Source organism: Orycteropus afer, unplaced genomic scaffold, assembly GCF_000298275.1.
Source record: "Orycteropus afer afer isolate SDZICR_OR568_19922 unplaced genomic scaffold, OryAfe1.0 scaffold00048, whole genome shotgun sequence".
NCBI classification, from domain to species: domain Eukaryota; kingdom Metazoa; phylum Chordata; class Mammalia; order Tubulidentata; family Orycteropodidae; genus Orycteropus; species Orycteropus afer.
In genome coordinates this window covers 3,323,461-3,336,853 of record NW_006921635.1, presented here as the reverse complement: position 1 = coordinate 3,336,853, position 13,393 = coordinate 3,323,461, and the positions used below count along the sequence as shown (strand labels likewise).

At 50.3% G+C, this 13,393-nt stretch overlaps 1 protein-coding gene across 1 annotated transcript in view; it reads left to right on the top strand.

Moving 5' to 3' along the window:
* The window catches only part of LOC103194828 (MLX interacting protein), an 81,897-nt gene extending 81,646 nt beyond the window's left edge, over positions 1-251 (top strand). The window contains 1 exon segment of the mRNA XM_042780577.1: positions 130-251. Coding sequence (XP_042636511.1) covers positions 130-251 — 122 coding nt within the window.
* Positions 252-13,393: the final 13,142 nt, after the last annotated feature.

The window sequence follows — 13,393 nt, the reverse complement described above, 5'->3', positions numbered from 1 at the left end:
CCTTCCTTCGTCTGGCTCAGCGGTGTGTGCTAGAGAGTCACCACATGGGGTTGTGTGTGTGACGTGCAGACCAGACACAGGGGTTGCGGGTGCTGCGTGTGCCTGGCTAACCCCCGTCCTGTCTTGCAGTGGTGCTGAACACCCTCCGCCACCTGAGTACCACCACCTCTGTGCTGACAGACCCAGCCCGGCTGCCAGAGCAAGCGTCCAAGGCCGTCACCAGAATCGGCAAGAGAACTGGCGAGTCTTAGCACTTAGCTGGCATGTGGCCACATGAGGTGCCATGGAGACCCTGCCCTGCCTGTGGAGAGGGGGCTGTGCCCCTAGCCATTCCTGACACAGAGCCTCAGGGCCCCTCCCCCACTGTGACGGTCCCCTGGTCCGTCCCAGATACCACACTCAGGTTGATAGCAGGTGTGGGTCCCACCAACAGCAGTGGCTCAGCTCTGGGAGCCCTTTGTGGTGCGCTCTCACCCAGCGACCTCAGTCACCAGTCCCCTGCCCTCAGGGAGCCCGGACAAAGGGACACGCCTGCTGTCTCTGGTCCTGTCCTACCAGTGGTCTGCCAGGAGAAGACAGCTGCTCTTCAGGTTAGGTGACACTGAGGGTCCCTCCTATGTTCATTTGAGCTGCAGTTCCTCCCTCCTGCCCAGTGGTAGTTCATGTTCTGAAGGGCTTCCTGGCCCAGCCTCCGGCTTGCTGGTGCCATGGTCAGAGGCTGAACCTTGTAAACCAGTCTGGACTTGAGTTCAGGCGCGGCCATGGCAGGCTGCCGGGGACGTGCCTTCTTCAGACGCTCTGGAGCCCCGGAGCATAGTCTGGGTGTGGAGAGTGTGAGCCGCGTGGCCCTGCTCTCGGGGCTGGGCTCTGGGGTGGTATGCCCATCTTCTGGTGTCTGGTTCCTCCGTCATGCACCTGTAGCTTCGCTGACTGGGGAGCTGGGGGCGGGGACTCCACCTAGAGCCCTCTCAGGGTCACCTCACATGGCCCTCCTGCCCAGCTTCTCCATCGCTCCCAAGCTGTGGTGAAGAGCTAGGAACGCTGAGTGGAAGTGCCTACCCTCAAGCATAGCATCTGAAGGGCTGGGCCTCACCTTGCTGCCCTGGGCCTGCCCACCGTCTGCCATCACTTAGCCGGAACCCCAAACCGAAGCAGTTTCTGGACCAAAGATGTCACCATGCCCAAAGTCAGCCCTGCCTTTTGTTTTGAGGAAGCAATTGAATGTGACAGGCAGCACTCTGAAGGTCAGCCCTTGTGTCATCTCTGGAGTCACAGGTCAGACTATCAAGTGTTACTGTCAGATCTGCTCAGAGTGGGGGACAGCTGAGGACAGGAAGATGAAAGAGCCTCAGGAGCCAGTCCGGCCAGCCTCCTCTGCACGGAGGAGGCCCCCCATGAAGCTCAGGGAGCCCCGGCATGGGCACCTCTTCCTTGAAGACTGCTGACCGCCCTGCCTCCCTGCCGCCTGTGTCCTCCCTGCCTGTGGTCAAGGCCAGAGGCATCTGGGGTGGCCTTTGAAGAAGCTGGGAGCCATAGGGAGCGGGGCACCGTGGGGTCTCCTAAAGGTCAGGGGCGTTCCCAGTCTGCTCAGGGGCACAGCTGTGCGCTTCACTTGGGCTCATGGGGGACGGTGAAGAGGGCTTTCTCTCCCACCGCCCTCTGGGCACCATCTCTGCCACTTCCTGTCTGCTTTAGCCCTGCATGCAAGAGAACAGCGTGGAGGCGCCACTCGGCGTCCCAGGGACCGTATCTGCAGGCTTCCAGAACCTTCCTGAGGGCTGAGCCCTTGGGCTGGTCCTTGAAGGTTCCCTGGGAAGTGGCAACAGTCTGCCCTCGGCCCTAGAAGGATCATGAAGGGACTTCAGAAGGTGAAGACCACCGTGCTGAGAGTTCCATGAAGGAAAAGACAGAAGCACAGAGCTGTGCGGGCCTCGGGGAGGGCTGTCAGCACAGCCCTGCCTGGTCCCGGGCCTCTGTGGAGGATAGACCACCGACTCCAGCATCAGGAGCATTCTCCCTCCTCTGCCTGGGAATGGTTTCTTTTTAGGCTTTTTTTTTTTTTTAATTCTGTGGGATATAAAATTGGCCTTTCGCTTTCTTGGCCTACCTCTCCCTTCTCTTGAACTCATGTCTGTGAGTCCACGTTCCGTCTGATACTCCAGGCTGCTCTGGTTGTGTGAGACTTGAAGCGCGTGTGTGAGTCCCGGCAGAAGGCTGACGAGACGCCTGCTTGGGCAGAACTCAACTTTAGTTCATTCTCCTTGGTGCTTTCCGTGGCTGAGGCCACGAGGCGGTCTCTTGCTGCAGAGCTGACCGTGCCTGTCCGCAGAGTTTTCTCGCCTGGTGACTCCAGCCAGAAAGGCCAGGCCTTGATCTCGGCCCGAGCCGTGTAGTGGGGCGGGGTGGGGGGCTGCAGCCTCTCTGGTTTGTTTACACTCATTTCACCGCCATTCCGGTCACTATGCCTGTAGACAGAAGTTTAAAAGCCGACACTTTGGAGAATAAGGAGATCAATCTGAAAAGGAAAAAGCCCAGCCTCCTGGGCGTAGACGTATCTGCACAGTGTTTCTGTGCCGCCATCACCCTCCCCACGGCCGCAGCGTGTGTTCATCGTGAGTGGGGAAGCACAGGATGGCCAGGGGCACCAGGCTTCTGGAAACCGTTCACAGAACCAGGGTGCCCACCCGAGAACACGCTGACCCTGGGGCAGACTGCCGCTTTCCCGCTGCTTCTGGGGCACAGGAAACAGTGGAGTCCCGTGATACCAGGAGGAGGAATTGGGGTCCCAGTGCCCAGTGTGGTGCAGTTGGGTTGCCAAGTACAAACATAGGTTCTTGAGAGGCCACGGCTCCCAAAGCCCCAGGGTGGGGCCAAGTGCCTTCAGCCCGCCCCAGGGAAAAGGATGTGCTTAGTGACATTGGCTAAGGCCGTCCTCGCTCGATCCTGCCTCTCCCCCCAGGTCTGACCACGGAGAGGTCACTGGCTGTGCCTGCCCACTGCCCCATCCGGCTGGCTTCCCTCTCGGCAGCTCTGCCCAGTTATGGGTGGCTGAGGGGAGGGTGGAGGGTGCCCCTTCCTCGAGGCCCAGGCTTCCTAACCTGGACAGAGTCCAGAGGCTGCCACCGCAAGTGGCAGCTTGCTGCTCATTAGAGACTGAGCTGAACAAGACCATGTGTTCTCAGGACCCGCTGGAAGTGGACTTGGGTCTGTCCCATGGGTCCTTCAGTGCAGGGGTGGGCGTGCTGAGGGCCCGGCCCAGCCCTGCCCTAGCGGCCTGGCCTGATTTGGGACATTTCTCTGCCCACACTCAGAAGGCCACTTCTGCTGTCACCCAGTTCTCAGTGGTCTTTGTCCATCTGCCTGGCTCCTGTACCTGTGGTGCCTGACAAGCCTGTGTGGGTTGGGCCACTGTGTGGGAAAGTTGGTCTCAGCCGGGAAGAAGGCTGAGAGAGCCAGCGGCAGGCTGGCAGGTTAGTGTGTGCACCCAGGGGAGGGGGTATCAGCACAGTGCTGATGCGTCATGGCGTGAAAGAGTTTTTACCATAGCTGCACCTGTGTCTGCAGAGAGGAGACAAGCTTGGGATTGAAGTTGGGATGCTCGGCGGCATGTGTACGAGCCACGCGGCAGACGCCTTGATCTGCTGGCTGGGTTTCTGTGACTCGGAGGCCCCAGGGAAGCAGGGCGAAGGCGCCAGGAACACGGAGGCAGCGTCTGGGGCTGGCCTGGAACAGGGTGGACGAGGACCTGGCAGTCCTGGTGCTCCCAGCACAAGACTTCCCTTGTTGGGGCTTGTGAAAACCAACCTTAGAGAAGGAAAAGGGATATTTGGATGTTGAATGTTGGGGGGGTGAACACACGTGCATGCACGCGTGTGCTCTTACACACGCTTGTGTGTGTGTTTACTTAATGGAATTTTATGTTTGTTAAATTCCTTTCCAGTCTTGTAGCAAATGAGACTCCATCTCCCAGTCAGAGTTCGGTGGCATGCCTTAGCCCGGGGTCGGCCATCTGAAGACTCCTGTGGGTTTCTGACAAGAGACCTGGTGGTCTGGCGGTGGAGCTTCTGGCGGGCTGGGAGAGTCTGGAGCTTACTGCGTTTCCATAGAGTTTACATCCTCTGCTTTAAAAGGGATGAAGGGCTCAGCCCTGGGATACTGGCCTCCCGGGCCGTTTCCCCCCCGGGGGCAGGGGCACGGTGCCCCTCCCCATGCCCGTTTCAGCTTCTCCACAGGCCGTGGAAGGAGGGTGTGCTCCTGCTTGTTTTGTAACACCACCACTGGAACATGGCGTTCTTTGCCTTTGTCAGGTTTCAGTTGATTGTGTAAAATGGCTCATTTCTCCTGTCATGAGTTGTGCTTACTGTGTCAGCATTCCCTTGAAGAGATAGTTGCACCTTGAAGTATGAAAAACAAAAGCACCCAGAGAGGAGCCTTGTCTGGTCCCAGACTCCCTCTGGCCTGTGTCACCCTGAGCGTCGCCCTCCAATGTTCTGCTGTGGACAAGCACGTTCCCACCAGCTGTGTTCAACACTACAGTGCGTTTTTTAAAAACGTTTGCATCCAAGACAATAAAAACCTTATTTTTTTGAAACACCTGTGCCGTGTGACCTTTAATGCCGCCCTGTTGTGCTCCAGCAGGCTGGTGAGATGATGCGATCAGACGGGGGTGGTCTTGCTGGCAGGCTGCTCCCACCCTGCTTGGTGTCTGTTCAGCCTGCATTGGAAGCTGGGGTGGGTCCTGGAAGGTATAGTAAAGAGAGTACGCCACCAGCAGACCAAAGGTGCCAAACTCCAGCACACACTCACCAGGGCCTGGTGGGGCATCGATTCTCCTGGAGGACAGTGGGGCTCGAGGAGATAGGCCAAAGCCCCCGTTTCCCCTCTGGAACATCAGCAGATGGCACTCACCTACACACTTCACCGAGTGGTTGGGAGGTGGTATAAATTCACGTACATCCAAATGACTAGGAACCCGAGAAGCTCTGTTCTATGAAGGTGGGGTAGTTATCAGGACACCCAACCCCCAGCTTTGCAAGGTGCCTGCTTGTGGTGACAGTCTCACAAGATTGCAGCCTCCCTGATGACCGTTTGCAGGTTGACTAGTGGACAGGTTCCCCTTTGCAGGTGCAGAAGAGAATTGGTTCCTCTTGTCTCCCTTCCAGGCCATCTGTTGGCATCCCTTCCTCCCCCTCGTCCTTTGTGAGAAGACCTGGGCTGCCCCTCTGAGGCCACCCTGGTCCTATGCCAGCTGCCAGCTGGTTTCACCCAATGACACCCAGATCAAGTATCTCTTGACAGATGGCAGTGAGTTGACATAGCTCTCATCTGATCAAACCCCTGTGCCTCTCCCAAGGACAAAAACCTTGACACAAAGCATGCCTTTGGACCGAGAGAGAAAGGTGGCAGTTCCAGGGCACCTTTGGGCTAGAAGGAACTTGGTTTCCATTGAGCTAAGCAACACATGTCTGTGGTGGTTTCCGTTTCTTGAGCCAGGCTCCATGTTGTGTATGTGGTCTTAGAAGATGCTCAGGGCATAGTTTAAAGAAGGTCAAGTGGGATCAACTGGGAGAGAGTAGCAACGGAGGTGCGAGGCCAGGTGCTGAGTGTAGGGGGAGGAGGCGGTGCATTGGAAGGGTCCATCCTCTGTGTGGGTATCAGGCTCTGCTCTGCATTGGGGGCCATTCAGACACTCCCACTGGTCCCTGGAGGCCTCCACATGCTTCTCCCAAGTTGTTGGTATGGTTATGACTGTTGTATAGATGAAGGAACCAGTCATCTCCAAGGGAACAGGCTGTGTCGATCAGTGAGATAGCTATAAAGAGTCATTTTTTGTAAATGGTTTTTCTACCAGTTGTCAAGTGAGAATTCTGATGCCTTTCCCTCCCTCCTTCACCCCCAGAACTAGGTCCTGTCAAGTGTGTCATCAAGTCTGTCTGCCACATGTCTCCCAAATGCATCATCTACTTCATCCCCACTGCCAGCACCCACATCCAAGCCACCATCAGTTCTCAACCTGTTGACATAATGGTGCCCTCTGCCCCCTCTCCAGCAGTCAGTGTGAGCTTTATAAAGTTGCATCTTACCACACTGCTCTGCTCAAAATCCTTGCAGGCTGTTCCAGGTGAAGACCCAAACAAGCCCTTAATGTAAGGCCTGCACCTCATCCAGCCCTTCTTGCCCTGACTTGCCTTCCAGCCTCTCTTCGGTTCTATGACTGTACAATGTTGTTTTGTTTCCCCAGCCCCAAGCCCTTTCCCCATCTCCACTCCTTTTGCATGTCGTGTATGTGGTCTTAGAAGATGGTACAGACATAGTCTGGAGAAGAAGGTCAAATTGGATAGACTGGGGAAGACTTTCTTCAAACGTCACTTCCTGAGAAGTGAGCTGTCCAGAGCACGCACAGAAAGGTAGACCTCAGAGCATCCTGTTTTCTCAAAATCCTGGTCGTGTTGGTCATGTTGCAGTTTAGTGTTCCCACCAGACTGCGTGGCCTCCCACTTTTTCATGTTGTGCCACCATTAGCATAAACCCAATGCCCCTCACACAAGAGCTTCTCCCTTCCCCCTCCCCCCTCCCCCTGGTAACCACTAATTATCTTTCATATTTTATTTCAGAAAACGCCCGGTAGGCACAGTAGAGACTGGCCATTGTGAAGCCCCATGTAGCCCTCAGCTCATGGCCACTTGAATTCTCTCTCTGTCGTAGTTATCTCGAAGCAAACTGCAGACACTCTATGGGTTCCATCTGTAATACTGAAAGTGTGTTAGCCGTTTTAAGAATTGCATGCGTAGCTGCAGAGTTTGGTCATTTAAGGCTCCCAAAGGCCTTGCAAACTGGGACAAAGCAAGAGTCCCAGTTTACGATAAAGTCTGGTGTGGTGGGGGGTCTGGTTGATCCCGTTTTCTGTTTCACTGAATCACTCACTAGAAAATCCTGGTGGTTTAAAGCGAGAAAGAGCTTTTGTGATGATGAGAGTCTCCTTTCCTGCCACCACTGGTGTGACAGCAAAAGGTCTGATCTCTCATCTGCCTGTTGCTGGTTCCCACGGCTTTCAAAGGGCCCAACAGGCTGGTTGGTTCCATTTCAGATTGGGGTGGGGATGGGGCCGAGGTGAGCCAGGTTAGCATCCCTGCCAGCTGCCGCTCACCTTCCTGCAGCCCCATTCCACCCCTGTTGGTGTCCTCTGAGCCCCACCCCCACCCACCAGTGCCATGGAAATGACCCCTTAGATGTCGGCAGGTAAGGTGCGTGCAAGACCCAACCTGTCGTCCTTTCCTCCAGTCTCGTGAACTGGGTTCAGAGTGCACAATGGGCACTCTGCTGGAGTCATGAAAATCTGTCTTGATACCGAGTAACACAAGTCAGCATTGAAGCTGTGAGTTCGTAGAGGGCCCTGCCAGGGAGAGCCGAGGAGGTGGCATCCGAGGCCAGGCCCAGGACATGGAGGTTCTCCAGGTGAAGGGGTGGGTGTGGGTACGCACTCTGGCTCCGGAGCTTCCGCTGGAGAAACCCAGGAGGAAGGGCCCACGTCAGAGGGGGAGTCTGAGCGTGGCTGGCATCTGCGTCTTAGGTTTACCTAGAACCTTATCCCTTCCTCTCCCCCTGGGACTTTTTCTTGTTGCTTATCTCCTCTCTCCCTTGCTTTCTTCTCCTCTTCCATTGACTCATTCCTCATTGCTCATGAGTTTATCTTTCTTGAATCTCTCTGCTTCTCTCAACTTTTGATTTCCCCTGCCAAGCCTTGTTCATGCTCACATCTCCCACACCTCAGTCAGTGGTGCCATTCACTTGGTTGCACATGACAAACATTCAGATGTTCCAGTTGGTTCTTCCTTGCCCTCACTTCCTACACTCGGTCTTTTAGTCAGTCCCACCAATCACACCACCCATTTCTCCCCTCCCCAGTGCCGTGGCCTTCTCCCAAACCACTGCCGCCTTTGGCCGCACAACAGTAGTGTTCTCCACGTCTTGTCTCTTGCCCTTCTGTCTGTCCACACAGCGAGGATGATGTGTTTAAAGAAACACAAGTTAGATGGAGGCCCTCCCTGTTCCAACTCCCAGTGGCTTCCTGTTGCATTTAGGATAAAATCCCAAGCCCTCAGTATGACCCACTGGACACTACACGATATGGTTCTTGCCGCCCTGAGCAAGGGACTTCTGCCTTGTGCCTGAGATTCTTCGTCTATAAAATGGGGCTGGCCAGTCCATCTACCCCTCAAGAGCTGCTGTGGCAGTTTTGCATTAATCTCTCCGACCGCCTTCCTCCCTGCTAGCAACTGACACCAACTGTAAAAACGGCAAGGAGGCCACATGTTCTGACCTCCTCTAATCTCACAAGAGGAAGACAGCAGTAACCCAAGGCCTATTACTGCAAGGCCAAACATGCTGCCTCCCTCCAGCCCTTTCACCAACCGTTCCTCCCAAAGCACCCACCACCTCTCTCCTGGGTTCGATAATTCGCTGCAGTGGCCACACAGAACTCACAGATTACAGGGTTTATTAGGGAAGCACCAGGCTATAACTCAAGTTCAGGAAGAGTGCTCAGTCTCTCTCCCAGCCCACCGTCCCAAGAGTCTCTCGCAGTCTCTTTCCCAGCAGTGCTGGTCCCTCGGTGTCTCACTCAGCAATGCGTGTCTCTTGCGTCTCTTTCCCAGCAACGTGTGTCTCAGGAGCCCGTGTCTCTTTCAGCAGCACGTCTTCCTCAACCAGCAGTCAGAGAGAGTTCTGCCTCCAGGAGACCTCCTTTTGAGCCCGGCAGGGTGGCCAAACTAGCCAATCATAGCATCAGAACTCTAAGCACCTGAGAGAGAGTGGGCACCTCCCAGAACACTGTTTTGTGCCACTCCCAACAGAAATACTCCAGGTGGACAACTTTAGCAATCAGGAGCTCCTCAGTTGCTCATAGCAAATCCCACCTTGTAGTTTACAAAGACTTATGGGTAGAAAAGCCACACTAAATAATTTACTATACCACACTCCCCATCCCTGAAAACTCTTACCCTTTTCCGTATTTCTGTTTTGATTAATGCTATCAATAAGGCCATCTTCCCAAGTCCTTTTAATAACCTACAGTCCTTGTGACTTCCCCCTTCCCCTCACTGTCCTGCCTCTCTTTTATTGTATCTCCCAAAATACAGAGGTTTGGGTTGTTTTTTTTTTTTTTTTTTTTTTTTTTTGAAGCATTTTCAGTGTTTTTGTGTGCTATGTTATGCCAGTTGAGAGCAGTGTCCCCCACGACTGTGGTCCTCCAAGTTTATCCACACTGGGAGGTGTTCTGAGAGTCTGTATTATTCTTTAATGTTGCATAGTATTCCACTTTGTGTATTACCGTAGTTTTTTGGGGAGCTCTGGTGGCGTAGTGCCTAAGGCACTTGACTGCTAACCAGAAGGCTGGCAGTTCAAACCCACCAGTCACTCCTCGGAAGGAAGTTTGGGCAATCTACTTCTGTAGTGATACTGCCTCAGAAACCCAAGGAGGGGTTGTTTGTTATGAGTTGGATCCGACTCGATGGCAGTGGGTTTGGGTGGTAGTTTGTTTATCCATTCATCTGTTGATGAACACTTAGGTTGTTTATGTCTCTTTGCTGTTGTGAATAGTCCTGCAATGTACGTGGGTGTGCATATGTGTATTCATGTCCTGGCTTTCACATCTTTAGGATGTATACCTACCTAGTAATGGGATTGCTGTATCAAATGGTGTCTCTATTTCCAACTTTTAAAGCAGTGCCACACCATTTTCCACAGTGGTTGCACCGTTTTACAGTCCCACCAGCAGTGTATGAGAGTTCAGTCTCCACACTCATTTCTTACCTTCTGTCTTGTTGGACTTTTGCTATTATTATTGGCATGAGATGGTATCTCATGGTTGTTTTGATTTGTGTCTCTAATGGCTAATGATCACAAGCACTTCTTCATATGTTTGTTGGCCACCTGAGAATCTTCTTTGGTGAAGTGTCTGTTCATGTCCTCTGCCCATTTTTTAGATTGTCTTTTTGCTGTTGATGAGTTGAAGTTTTCTGTAAATTTTAGAGATAAGTCCCTTGTCAGATATGTCATTGCTGAATATTTTTTCCCAATGTCTAGGTTCTCTTTTTACTGTTTTGGAGAAGTCTTGATGCACATAAGAATTTAATTTAGTTTCATTCATCTTATTTATCTTCTGCTGTTTGTACATTTTTGGTTATGTTTGATGGTCTAAGCCATAAATTAGTGCCCCTAAGTTTGCCTGTATTTTTTCTTACAGTTTTAAGTTTTACATTTAGGTCTTTGATCCACCTTGAGTTAGTTTTTGTGTTATGGTGTGAGATATGGATCTTGTATCATTTTTCTGTAAATGGATATCCAGTTTTGCCAGCATTATTTATTCAAGAAACGATATCTTCTCCATTTGTCATTGATCAGCTGTCCATAGGTGGATGGATTTATTTCTGGGTTCCATTGGTCTTTGTATCTGCCATTGTACCAGTACCAGGCTGTTTGGACTACTGTGGCTGTATAGTAAGTTTTGAGATTGGGGATTGTGAGACGTCCTACTTTAGTCTTCATCTTCAGAAGAGCTTTGCTTATCCAAGGTCTCTTTACTTTCCATATAAAATTAGTGATTGATTTTTCCATATCCTTAAAGAATGTTGATCAAATCTGGATCGGGATTGCATTGAATGTATAGATTGCTTTGGGTATTATTGACATTTTCACAATGTTCAGTCTTCCTATACATGAGCATGGTATGTTCTTCCATTTATGTAGGTCTCTTAAGTTTTCGTAGTAGTGTTTTGTGGTTTTCTTTGTAGCTCTTTTGTGTCCCTGGTAAGATTTATTCCTAGGTATTTAATCTTTTTGGTAGCTATTGTAAATGGTATTTTTCTCCTTATTTCCTTTTCTGAGATCTCTTTGTTGGTGTAGAGAAATCCAACTGATTTTTGTGTGTTGATCTTGTATCCTGTCACTTTGTGTAATCTATTAGTTCCAGTAGTTTTCTTGGTGAGTCTCTTGGGTTTTCTATGTATGGGATCATACTATCTGCAAATAGAGACAGTTTTACTTCTACTGTGTTGAATAGGAGTAGTGATAGAGAGCATCCTTGTCTGGTTCTCTTTCACAAGGGGAATATTTTCAGTCTTTCTCCATTGAGAATAATGTTGGCTTTTGATTTTGCGTATATACCCTCAATTATGTTGAGAAATTTTCCTTCTGTTCCTATTTTGCTGAGAGTTTTTATCGGGGCATTGATTGATATGATCATGTGGTTATTTTCCTTTGTTTTATTTTTGTAATGGATTAGTATTGTTTTTCTAATGTTGAACCATCCTTGCATACCTGGTATAAATTCCATCCGATCATGATGTATTTTTTTTTTTTTTTAATACAATGTTGGATTCTGTTGGCTATGATTTTGTTGAAGACTTTTATGTGTATATTCATGAGGGATATTGGTCTGTAATTTTCCTGTTTAGAGGTGTCTTTGCCTGGTTTTGGTTTCAGAGTTATGCTCACTTTGTAAAATGAGTTTGGGAGTATTCTCTCCTTTTCTGTATTCTGGAATAGTTTGAGTAGGATTGGTATCATCTTTGCTCTGAATGTTTAGTAGAATTCTCCAGTGAAGGTATCTGGGCCAGGACTTTTTTTGGTGGTAAATTTAGCTTTTTAAGAAACTACTAACTACTTCCACAGTGACTATACCACTTGGTGTACCCACCAGGAATGAATGAGAGTTGCTATTGCTCTACTTTCTTGCCAGTACTTGATGTTGTCACTGTTTTGGATTTTAGCCATTTTAATAGGTGTGTAGCGGTATCTCATTGCTGTTTTAATTTGCAGTTCTCTAGTGACATATGATACTGATGCCTCTCCCTTTTCATCCATCAAATCGTATGAATTCTTTCTTCAAAATGCCACTAACGATGGTCCCATTCTGTGCCATGAACACAGCTGTCACATGTCACAGTTGAATTATCTTCTTTTTTTAAGTTGTGATTTGCGTGAGAACAAAGCAAAATGTTCTCCGTTCAATGGTTCTTACACATTTTGTTTCATTAACATTGATTGCAGTCCCATAATGTGATAGCTCTCTTCCCATGTCCTCTCTGTGGCTTTCTTTCCTGTGTATTCCTGCCCTTTGACCTGTCTCGCTGTGCAGATGCTGCCCTTCTGATCTCCCATGGTTGGTCAGAATTGAAATATCTTTTAACAGAACTTCCCAAACTCTGATCCCAAAAGGGTCAGGAAATAGCGTTCAAGCTTCCTAACACTGCTCCCTTTAAAAAAAAAAAAAAAAAATCTGCCCTTGCTGATACACATAAGAACTCACTGTACCTCTTTTAGGATAAAGTCCCCAATCCTTAGCTTGGCATTCTTAATGATGCTAGCTTCATCTCCCATTACTTCCTGGTTACAGGAAGTTGCAGGCAAAATGAACTCCCACAGTTATTTAGCCATCAAGGAGGGATCGCTATGAGTTGGGTCCGACTCGATGGTACATAACAACAACAACAACATGCTTTCTTACACCTGTGTCTTTGCTAATACTTCTCCCTGAAGCTGTCGCTGCCCTGGCCCACCTCACTTTGGACTTGAACTCCCGCCAGTGCTCTGTGTCAGTCACTTAGGTCATAGAAATGCTTAGTCATGTCACTGTCAGTACTGTACTCAGAGCCTCATGCTTAAGGCCTGCATCTTGTTTTATCAGTCATCTACCATAGCATTTAGCATCTATGTTCTGGGCACTTAGTAAGCTAATGGTATAACTCTTATCTACCACTATCTGCCAGGGATGATGATAAGTGATTGATCCCTGCAGCAGCTCTATGAAGGGGTACTCTCTTTAGAGATAAGGAAATCAGAGCTTAGAGTGGTTACATAACTGGCCCAACATCCCCGCTGCCATGTGCAGAGCTCAGCCATAGACCTCTAACACCTAGCCCCTCCCACAGAATGGTTACAGCCGGCATGTGTCAGCCTCATGCTAGACATTTCACATGCATTATCCCAGTTTTGTCTTTGAAAGAACCCTAGATGGTAGGAGCGCTGGTGGTGTGGTAGTTAAGTTTGTGTGTCAGCTTGGCCTGGTTGAGAGGCTGGGCAGCTGCATGTAGTTATTCTGCATGGTGAGATTGGTCATTAACTCCATGGTGGAATGTATTGGAGCAGCTGAGTAGCTGCTTTAGGGATAGGTCTGCTTCCCATATATAAGAAGTAGCTTCGGGAATGGTCTCTAGCTTATGGCACACTTGAACCCTGCATGTGGCTGAGTCATTGTTTAGCAGCCTGCCATGCTCTGCCGACCTGGGGACTTTCAATGGACTTGAATTAATGGCCTGCCACGTAGTTTGGTAACATCGGGACTGTGCCTTTTTACTTGTCAACCTTGGGCTTGCCAGTCTCAGCAGCCAGCAGC